Source organism: Alosa sapidissima, chromosome 7, assembly GCF_018492685.1.
Source record: "Alosa sapidissima isolate fAloSap1 chromosome 7, fAloSap1.pri, whole genome shotgun sequence".
Lineage (NCBI taxonomy): Eukaryota > Metazoa > Chordata > Actinopteri > Clupeiformes > Clupeidae > Alosa > Alosa sapidissima.
This window is the reverse complement of record NC_055963.1, coordinates 9,779,851-9,791,369: the sequence shown is the minus strand read 5'-3', so window position 1 is coordinate 9,791,369 and position 11,519 is coordinate 9,779,851. Positions and strand designations below refer to the sequence as shown.

General features: G+C 43.5%; 3 protein-coding genes across 5 annotated transcripts in view; 2 read left to right on the top strand and 1 right to left on the bottom strand.

The window, feature by feature from the left end:
- arfgef2 (ADP-ribosylation factor guanine nucleotide-exchange factor 2 (brefeldin A-inhibited)) overlaps positions 1 to 3,112 on the top strand; it is a 47,877-nt gene extending 44,765 nt beyond the window's left edge. The window contains exon 40 of the transcript XR_006032948.1: positions 787 to 3,112. The gene's annotated coding sequence lies outside the window, so the exon portion shown is untranslated. The remainder of the gene's footprint in view (positions 1 to 786) is intronic.
- The window catches only part of bcl2l1 (BCL2 like 1), a 22,276-nt gene extending 13,899 nt beyond the window's left edge, over positions 1 to 8,377 (top strand). For all 3 annotated transcript variants that reach the window (XM_042098743.1, XM_042098746.1, XM_042098745.1), the window contains one exon: positions 7,844 to 8,377. In XM_042098743.1, coding sequence (XP_041954677.1) covers positions 7,844 to 7,987 — 144 coding nt within the window. In that variant the 3' untranslated portion in view covers positions 7,988 to 8,377. The remainder of the gene's footprint in view (positions 1 to 7,843) is intronic.
- Positions 8,378 to 11,214: 2,837 nt separating this feature from the next.
- The window catches only part of LOC121713800, a 7,040-nt gene continuing 6,735 nt past the window's right edge, over positions 11,215 to 11,519 (bottom strand). The window contains exon 5 of the mRNA XM_042098747.1: positions 11,215 to 11,519. This exon is cut by the window's right edge and continues 418 nt beyond it. The gene's annotated coding sequence lies outside the window, so the exon portion shown is untranslated.

Sequence of the window (11,519 nt, the reverse complement as noted above, 5' to 3'; positions counted from 1 at the left end):
TCCTCCCACTCTCTCTGTAGCTCATATCAGATTAAGTGGAAAATCTGCGGCCACATCAACAAGATTAGCGCCATGGTTAAGATGTATTATGCCAGTGGAGGGCTGAGGGTTGCGTCTGTGGCCCGGGCACAGTGCAGGGGACAGGGGGATCGGTTTGGCCACCATAACCACACATGACACTGATGACTACCACGCTGAGCACACAAACTAATCAGGACTAATGGCCCCCCCCCCGCCCCCCCGCCCTCCCTAAAGCGGCAATGGCGCTCGTCTCTCTCCTTTGTGCACCCCTCTCCGTTTGTTTGTTTCTCTCAGTCTTTCTTTCTTTCTTTCTTTCTTTCTTTCTTTCTTTCATATCTTCTTCTGTCCATCTCTTCTCTTCCTGTGCCTCTACTGCATGCTGCAGATATCCTCTTTCTAACACTAATCTCTCAGTGTGTCTTTCGCTCTCATCCTCCCTGACTGACACACACACACACACACACACACACACACACTTATGAGTGAAACACACAGATGGGCAGATGGTAGGTCTCTGCTCTTTGTTCAGTGGTGCAGAGGGCATAGAGATGGGGTTATAGGGTGCTGGTGGCACAGAGGGGTGCTGAGAGCATTAACGAGAGCATATGACCCAGGACACACACGCATAGACACACACACACACACACATAAACACACACACACACACTCTCTCTCTTGAGCAGGACAATGAAATTACATCTTTTCACCTACTTTCTGTCTGTGTACTTTACTGTGTACACTAACACAATGTACCTGGCATTTGAGGTGTGTGTGTGTGTGTGTGTGTGTTCCCTGTGTTGGCTAGACGTACCCGTAGCAGGGATTTGCCTGACAGAATGGGGGCTGATGGTAACACCTCCCCAGTGAGATGGGGAACAGATTGCAGTCTGAGCCCTAGTATCCTGACTCATTAATCTTCACTTAAATTCATTTGTGTGTGGACAGTGGTTGTACAGTATGCAAGTGTGTGTCCAGTCCACAGTGTCATAGAAACACAAGATGTCCGTTCAGACAAAAGGCCAAGATCAAAACTTTCTTTGTGGCATTTCTTGTCCCAAATATTTGATCTGTTCACTGAAAGCTGTGTTACATCAGGCAAGTACCAAACATGGCAGAAGCCAATCTAATCTGTGTTTGAGCAGTCCGCCTAGAGAGTTACAGGCCACTCTGTTGCCTCAGAGTGCAGTGAGCCAGCACCACATGACTGAACTCTGGCCTTGGTTTCCACATGACCCTCTTACACACACAGACTCACACATACACACTGCCACACACACAGAATGCTCCCGCTTAACCTGTTTGTTTTTTTTGTTTGTTTACTAACGGGATGATGTTGTTTGGTAGTTCAGCACATGATCTCGTCTTCCCTCGTTGCCACCACGTCATCGGCTGCCACCATCACTTTCTCCTGTTCCTCTCTCAATCCTCCCTTTTTGCACACTGGCTCTCTGTCGCAATCCCATGGGCCTCCTGTGCTTCCCCTGCTGCATGACTGACACTTTGAGGAAGGAGGATGCCTCATCTGTACACTGCGTTATGAAAGCTGGCCATCTGGCTGACCGGAGCTGGACATTCCCCTCATGGCATGGAGAAATCCAGTAGAGCACCAGCACTTTCATCTCCCTTTTATAAATGTCGTCGGAATGATCGTACTCCGTACACGCGTAATCTAACGAAACATTGTGGACTTGTTTCAAGACACTGTGACATAGGAGCTTCCGAATTGCAGCGTTTCCCTCTTTCAAAACTTCTTTTTCTAGTCACGTTTCCTTATATAGGCCCTCTTTCACTCCCCTGCTGTCCTCTCTGTCCTCCCTTTACTTCCGTGTGTCCCTCTTGCTCTTGGTGATCGGCCGAAACGGAATAACTCACCAATCTAACGCAATGAGTCAGCGAACACTGACCCTTACACGCACAGAGAGCATGAGTCCTCAGCAGAAGGACCACTTCACCACAGCAGCCGTGTGTGTGTGTGTGTGTGTGTGTGTGTGTGTGTGTGTGTGTGCACTTAATGACTCACGGTCTCGGAAATGGGTTGGAAAAGAGTGAGATTACTAGGTGCCAGCAACAGCACTGAACCAGATCAGATGATCCTTTTCTCAGAAACATTGGGCTTCGAAGCTTTTACTGACCAGGGCACTCTAAGGCTACCCTACTGTTCAGACAGGAGGTTGAGTTGGTCTGACTAATTTGTAGTGAAAGGGGACCATCCCTTCCTCAGCAACCCAACCTTCTGAGTGCCCATTCATTGGGAGGAAATAGTTTTAGCACGTTTCTTGAGTCATAGGAGCAGTGGTGTTCTTGAATCATGTTTGGTGTGTCTCCCTGTCAAGACTTGACATTGCAGGTCTCCACTTTTTGGATGGTGGGTTCAGTTTCAGTATGATTCATTTTTGGTGAGAGACTACCCCTTTCTCAGAAATGCATTCATCATCATCATCAACTTTTGCCAGACTCAAGCTCCATTCAGAAGACAGACATGACATAAAACATGCATTCTTCTCAGAAGATTCTCCTTGATTCTCAGAAAGCTCTGGTAGTACAGGGATATAAGTTGACCAACATGTAGGCTAGATCTAAGTTGTGTCTATATGAAGCCGGGGTAAATATATACACGCATTTGCAGGGAAAACAATCTCCATCCACTATATATTGTTTTTGTATCGATACGTTTTGCGTCAACCTCACAACACTGAAATAACATGTATTTGATGTTAGTGATATTTGGAACTTTTGTCTGGGTAACCGCACATAGTCTTATCTGAAGCACTGTTCCCCTATACATACAACAATGCGAATCAAATGTATCCACCTCAGAGAAGGGCTTAAAACAGAGGAGTAGTTATCAGTATTTATATTTACCCCGGCTTAATGTGGATAGGACCCTAGAATCTAGGATTGCCTTCCACAGCGGTCACCTAAGTGAGAGACACACATTCCATTTCCCAGTCAGTGGCTTATCTTACATAAATCAGTCACTGTTTAATGTTGACTAATGTTCTCATGGCCCACAGAAACAGGAATGTCCTGTTCCAGCGTCTCTGGAATGTGAGTCTCATCCTCATTCACAAATAAAAAAAGGCTGTTCCCTCTTCCGGCTCTTATCGCGTTTCCTTTTATTATTTTTGGTCAGTCAAAATGAATTGCTGATGTGTTGATGACACTGGTCAGAGGCCTTTTGGACTGTAACTGTATTAGGAAGCCATCGATCAGAGGGGTTGCCATGGAGAGGAGGATGACTGGTGCAATAGTGCAGAAATCAACTAGTGAGTCACTGTGTGTGTGTGTCATACACACACACAGTGACAGTGTCACACACACACACACAACATACACAGTATAATGCAAACATTCACATAGCAAAATGAGTACAGCACATAGACAAACATTCACACCATTGCTTTTATGGTAGCTATGGCAACCCTGTCTCTAAGTCTCCCATCAAAGTGGGATATTCTTTCTTTTTTCCTCCACATTCTCTCTCTCTCTCTCTCTCTCTCTCTCTCTCTCTCTCCTCTCTCTCTCTCCTCTCTCTCTCTCTCTCTCTCTCTCTCTCTCTCTCTCTCTCTCTCTCTCTCTCTCTCTCTCTCTCCTCTCCACTCTCCTCCCCTCTCATCTGCTATCTAAAGCAGATGATGCACACACAATCAGGCCTTGAACTTTCCCTCAGTAGTTTCAAGGGCTTTCGTGAATGAGCTTTATGCTATCCATTGCTAAGTGATGCACTGGTCCCACTACGTGTGCGTGTGTGCGCGTGTGTGTGTGTGTGTTGAAAGCTATGCACACGTTTGGAAAACACACAGCAGGCATGGCTGCCTAGCACCCAGTATCCCTGGGGAACCAACAGTGAAAGCCCTGGTGGGTATTTATAGTCTTGAGTGGAGCCAGGACTCCTCTCAGCATCTTCAGCTTGCTTCCTTAGTTCCTGTTTCTGTGTCGTCTCTCTTGATCATATCAGTAAACCTTTACTCCCAGTCTTTCTCTTTTTTTCACTCACTCACTCACTCTCAATCTCTCTCTCTCTCTCTCTCTCTCTCTCTCTCTCTCTCACACTCACACTCACACGCACACACACACACACGCACACACACACACACAGTCACCACACACACACACACACACACAAACAGACACACACACACACAAACAGACACACACACACACACACAAACAGTCACACACACACACACACAAACAGTCACACACACACACACACAAACAGTCACACACACACAGTCACACTCACACACACACACACACACAGACACACACGCACAGTCACACACACACACACACACACACACACACACACAAACACAAACAGTCACACACACACACACACACACACAGTCACAACACACACAGTCTCACGCACACACAGTCACACACACACACACACACACACACACACGCACAGTCACACACACACACACACACGCACAGTCACACACACACACACACACACGCACAGTCACACACACACACACACACAAACAGTCACACACACATACACACCCAGACCTTTCATAAATGCACAAAGTGCATATTGTGAGTAGAAGTCGTGTGTGAGGTGGAGGAGTGGAGAGTTAGGCTTCTGAAGCATGCTGGGATGACTGACTACTCGGCATTGATGTTCTGCCTCAATGCCTTCCCACATTCATATTTCACTTTCACTCTCCTAAGGCTTTGTCCACACCTAGCCAGGTAGTTTTGTAAAGGCAGAGATTTTCTTTTGTTTTGGCCTTTCATCCCACGCAAACTTGGGTCACTGAGGTGTGTGTGTGTGTGTGTGATTATATTCATGGACCTGCTAACTGGAGTTAATCTGTGAATGGGTGGAGGATTGTAACCTCTGCTCTCACAGAGCGTGTTCATAATTAACCACATTCTCAGTGGATACTGGAAGTTCATTACTTACAGTTTAGAGACCATCAGGGAACTGTGCTGTAGGCATGTCTTACTATTGGCCGGCCCTTTACTGGCTTTTACACATGATGTATTATTGTCATTGCACTTTTTATAAAGGTAGGTAACAGTTAGTGTAGTTACACCCTCACCTATTGAGACTTGCCTGAACATGTTGGAGGTTTATGACCCAAAGTCGTATCAAACCGCTTTTGTGACACCCACAACGTTCCTACCATTCCTGTTAGGCAGACTTCACTTGTGTGTGTGTGTGTGTGTGTGTCTGTGTGTGTGTGGTAAACTGTACTTACTTCAGGTCTGTGGTAACATGATGACTACCCCTCTGTGAAATGTGTTTCTGTAATCAGCTGTCAAAAGGCCTTGCATTTTTTAGGAGCCTTACAGCAAAGTAATTGCAACTCACACACATTCTCACACACACACACACACACACACACACACACACACACACACTCTGTACTAGTCACAAAGAGGTCAACATTCTTTATGTATCTCGGAACTCATGATTCCTCAACCACATTCATAGGTGTGTGTGTGCGTTTGTGCATCCATTCACATCCCACGCATCACCTTTTAGAATTGTTTAGCTGCTCCAGAGGGTGTAGGCTCGCTCACAGTAAGACCATTCTTCCTTCTACAGGCCACTTGCGTAGGCAGGGAGGAGTAAATCATTTGAGCCAGTAATGTTCATTCTGTGGGGATCGGCCTTGTTTCATGTTGTCAGTAGGAGACTGATATGCTCATGGCCACAACTACCCCATCATTGCAGTAAGCATGCCTTATGGTTAATGTGTTCATATATATCTCAATATGAGTGATTTTATGAATCTATGACATATTTTCAACAGTGGATTATTGCACATTTAATGGTCACTGTATTTGCCACAATTAGGTTAACCTACCTCTCTCTCTCTCTCTCTCTCTCTCTCTGATAAGTTCAGGCTCTCTTTTGAGCTCTCTCCATGTAGTGTCCGTTATCAGTCCCCAGCACTCTGGTGATGGCCCCCTCCTCTCCCTCTCAGAATCAGTTCCCCTGAACTGGCTTTCTATGTTTTCCTCAGAACCACACACACGCACACGTACGCACATGTACGCATGCATTTAGACACACAGACAGACTGACCAAATAGAGAAGTACACACAATTTCACCTGCGCACTCTCATGTACACAAAACATATATATACACACAAACACACCGCAGGGCACCAAAGATCTCTTTTTTGCCACAATGATTCTGTCCTCTGTCAGCCTGGACCACCTGCTTTCACGCGATTGTGTCTCCCAGGTAGTCTGGTTGTGATTAGGTGAAAGCTGCGCCCCCCCCCCCCCGAAATGTAAAGACACCCTGTGAATGACGGCAGCCAGACAGGGCAGCAGATGAAGGGTGATGACTCTCACCCCACACAGGACGCCAACGGAAGGCCTAGATCTCTGCCGCCAGAGATAAAGTGCCAGGCTAGTAGCAAGAGAGTGCACCAGTGAGGCCTATGGCAGAGCCATGAGGAAAAAGGAGGAGAGGCTTTTCCAACGTGTCCTTGGTTTGTTGCGCAAAGATTTTTCCCACTGCTCAGGTTCCAGAACAGAACTGGTTCCCTCTTTGTCTGTTGTTAAGGAACTGGCAAGATGACATAAGTGAAGGAAGTTTGGTGTGTGTGTGTGTGTGTGTGTGCAAACCCAAGGAATGTGAATGACGTGACACTTTTGTAATCTAAGTCCAGTGCCTGGCATATTTTGCTCCTGGTAACCTTGTCTTTATCTCCATGGAATTTTATTTATTTAATTTGTTTTAAAGAATGACTCCATAGAGAACAAACAGTCCGAGAGCAGATTATGAATTCAAACAAATAACTGTTGTAAAATTCCTGGTCTAAAGCCTTCAGCTAAGCCCAGATGTGATGTAGCAAGCAAAATACCTTTTTGTTCGAGTCCACACACACTAAGTGCACTGTTGTGTTCAGTGCAGGAGGGCCTGGTGTACAAACTCAAATAATCCAAGGCTTTAGTATACGAGTCTCAAATTCAGCACTTAGGTGCTTTGGAGGGAGGAATTCTGGCTGACGGATGTGCGCCCTCTGGTGTACAGCAGAGGTACCACAGTTGCCGGTGCAACCAAACTGCCTTTTGAGGCTGGGGCGGGGCTAGAGAGGCCGCTGCCGGGAAAGAATGTGAGCTGCAAAAGCGATTCGCGTGGGATAACGACGACCTCAAAACAAATAATTGCTACCATGGTGATAAAATAGGAATGGTCCACTTTATATCTAGATCCCAAGTGCTATGTTATGACTCATATGTTGTTTTTTTCCCCTCAGTTCACTTTTTGAGTCAATGGAAATTTTCACCTTTCATATTATCCTCCTGTTGGTTTTATGCAAAGCAGTTGTCACTTTGCCAGGAATTGTGGATCTTTTTTGTGACTCTCTGTGGTCTAGCCTGTGCTAGGTCTGACTGGTTTCGTATGGGGGGCCTCTTCTGAGAGCTTTGTGTGTGTGTGTGTGTGTGTGTGTGTGTGTGAGTGAGAGAGAGTGAGTGTTGTGGCTCCCATGTGGGTGAATTGTGGCGTCCTGACGAGACGTGCAGGTCTCAGACCCCAGCCTTATCTGATCACAGATCCACATCTGCTCTCATTCTCAACGACAGATTTTACGTTTGAACTCCCACTACACAAGCTAACTTGCCTACTGCTGTATGATGTCATTGTGAAGCAGGGCACAATACTCTTGTTTTTATTTTGGTGTTTGGTTTTCATTTTGAAAGGAATAAGATGTTAAGTGTGTGTGTGTGTGTGTGTGTGTGTGTGTGTGTGTGTGTGTGTGTGTGTTGTCTTGATGTTTTCAACAGATTTCTTAATACATTCCTGTCACTCACTTTCGCCCTCCCTTTCGTTTCTCTCTGCAGGACCGCTTTGCGGAGATCTTCGGGAATGATTCAGCCGCAAAGGACAGGAAGTCGCAGGAGAACTTCAAGAAGTGGCTGCTGGCTGGCGTAACCCTGGTAACCGGGGTTGTGGTCGGGTCACTAATTGCCCAGAAACGCCTGTGAGCATGAGCAGCAAGGGACAGTCAACTTGACCCAAAACATGAAGGAACAACACGCTTAAATATATAATAATATTATTATTATTATTATTATTATTATTATTATTATTATTATTTTTCTTTCCCTTTGCCAAGAATCTCCATGTTTACATTTGCTCCTCCTACCACCATCACATTCTGCCCACAACACACTGGTTGACCAGGCTATCGATACCATCATGTCCGATGCCACTCACCGGAACAGGGACGCTATCCGCTTTTGAGTGACCAGAGAAGGACTTTGTGAGTGGCATAGCTTAAGACGGAAGACTGTCCTGATCCTAACATCTAAATACACACACACACACACACACACACACACACACACACACACACACACACACACACACACACACACACAGAAAAAAAGGCTTTGAAAGAGAGGAATGGGGCGCCAAAAAAAGTGGACCAAACATTCACTGTTTTTTTTTTTTGTTTTTTTTTTCCTTGTTCTGTTTCCGTTGCTGTTGTTGGTGTTGTTTCTTAACTAGTTTATTTTCAGTGCACATGCATATTTTAGCATTTTCAAACAATGGACAAATAAAATGGATGCTTGAGTTGTTTTTGAAGGCTAAATACTTAAAAGTCCCAGATTGGAGCGCAGTTGACTCAAACCCATTGTATATTATTTTGTTATATTGCTGTGGAACTTCAAATGTCTTTAAAACATAATTTTAATGCCTGTTTTTGTTTGGGAACAACATCTCTGCTCGTTCCCAAAAGCTGCTGCACCACGGCCTCCAAAACAGCAAGGCAACCAAGCACTGACAGAAGACTTTAGTAAACAGATATGTTTTTGTTTCAACTCTTGTAAGGTTTGCATGTTTTTTTCCCCTCTTTTGTTTAGTTTGTTTTCTTCCGATTTATGAGTGGGTGAATTTTTGTGGAGGGAAACATGTGTTGGGGGGGCAGGGGTGTCTTAAATTGTCAGCACACCAGTCAAAGAAATTATGTTCAATAGGTGCAAGTAAGTTAACTTGTGGAATGCATGTCTGTTTGGTTCTTTTAAACCCCCTAATTATAATTAAAAACAAATATGTCCACTATATTTTTTGCCTGTGATACGACAGATAGATTCCTCTCCTGATTAAACTAAAGACCCATGGATCAAGAAACCACAGATATCCACCCACTAACAACTATAATGTCTATGATCTAGATAAAGCAGAAGGAAGAAAGCTATTTGTACTGTTGTTTTATTCATATTTGTATCAAAACATGTGGACTATAATATTGACTAGAGGCTGACAGTAACTACTGTGTCTCCTGAGTACATCTTCAATCATTGATGTTTCTGTTCTTTAATGATGAGTGGATAGTTTTGCTAAGCACCAAACTGCACTGGTAACAGAAGTGAGAAGGATGTGAAAAAAGCATGCCTGATCTGGGTATGACGACATTGAATGAGAGGAAGTCTAGAAGTTAAGCAAGTCTGAAAGTCTTCACTTTAACACAGCTGTAGGAGCGATGTTTTGATTCGACAAACAGTTCCTACTAGGTCGTTAAAAACAATGTGGTTACTGTATAGGCTACCAATATCTTATGAAGATAAAAACAAAACAAGATAACTGGTGCGTACAGCAGTGCAACCCCAGATACAACTCAATGACTCCTTGTAGTAGGCAGAGACTGATCTTCCAGGGCAGTCAATTTACTACGGTGTTTCTCCCACCTCTGACAACCGACGACCATGACATTAATTCTTCAATGCCTTTCTGCCACAACAGCTAATGGCACATGTCACTCATCACGAGCCCACCTGCTGCTTTGCGCATAGCTAATGTCAAATGGGCCAAGACGAGAATGCGATTTCTTGGCTCCTGGATATGTTTAATTTAAAGGCAGACATGTTTGTCGTTTCCTATTAGCGCTGTTTGGAGAGAAGCCGAAGTGAAGAGAAATTATATGAGACAAGTATGGCGGCAGGAGGTGTCAGAACAGGTGAGCCTGTCTGCCTCAAGAGATTCCGAATCCTTTGGGAAGACGGGGCCCTTTGGTCTGTCACTCAAATGCCATTGAGCCTGAAAGCCCTGCCCTGTGAGACCTGACCTAAAAATCTTGCGAGGATGTAACGCTTCACTGAGACTCCACCAGTCTTCATCGGTTTTTGACATTTGGAGTAGGCCTAAACGTTTCTAAACAGCACTTGGTGTGGAGACAATCCTGCTGACACCACAGGATGTCTTGGTTTTTTTTTTTTTTTTTTGTCTTCGATTAGTTTTTTTTTTCCACATCTTTTTTTTTTGGTTTTATTTTCGGAGGAGGCCTCGTCATATATTTTTATGTTGTATTTGGGATTTCCTATGTTTCAGCTGAATTTACAACATTGCAACACCCCTCACCCCCAAAGTATTTGACATTGCTGCTCTGTATTCACTGACACATTCTGCAGAAAACATTCCGTGTGAAATTTAAGAGCTGCTTGCATGCTTTAGACATGTTTCTCACAATATAGACTGCCAAGAAACAGTTTTCCCTTCACTTGTTAGTGTGAGTGCATAATATGTTTGGATACTTGATGGAGAGTTGCAGCAAGATTGTCTTTGAATTTCCTCTGGCAAGCATTGGCACGACACTATGTAAAGTAGCTAACTTAAATTACCTTTAGAGTAGCAAAATTAGATTAGCTAAATATTTAAACATCTGATTATTTCCAAATGTTATATTTCGTGTAAACAGATAGTGTTCCTTGCTATTGCCTTAAACTCCATCATTTATTTTGTTGACGTGTATATTTAAGTCATTGTGTTTTAGGAAAATGCAAGAAAAAAAATAGGACGTTTAAAAAAAGAGAAAATATTTTTTTAAAGTTTTGATTTATTTTTTTCCCATCCATAGTTTAATTTAAGCAAACCTGAGCAAAAACAATAACTTAAATGGGTTTTTGATGTTCTAGAAACTTATTTAATGTCTGAATAAAAACATAACCACAGTGTTGTTGCCTGTTGCCTTCTTTCAGCCAAAGTGATGACTGACATACGGGGTACTTAACCTTACTTCATATCTGAGCTTTTCAATGTCATATTAATGACCCTGGAAATGAATATTCAAAATAAAATGAAAAAATCATGACAATTCCTAGGTCAGGTAATATAGGTGTAGAACCGGAGCAGACTTCTAAATATTAATAGTTTAATGTCTTTTTTTTCATGAAATGAAAACATTTCATAGAGGACATTCAAAGCACACAAATGTTTTGCACTGTTAAGTTTAATTTTAGCCGCCTTGAAAGAACATTTGTACAGGCATTCAATGCGGTGGAACATTGTGGTTGTTGTGTGTGGAGAAACCATATTTCAGACATATTTTCCTTCAGTATTTCCACTGAATGTACCATGTGTACCTTAAACATTATTCAACAGTATTTAAAGTATTTAGTAAAAGTATTTAAACTTTAAAAAGCCAAAACAGGGGTTGTTGAGAAGACAATTCTAAATTGTTTTGGATGTTGGAGAGTGTTGGTGTACTATGATGCCCACTGTGACTGGATACATGAG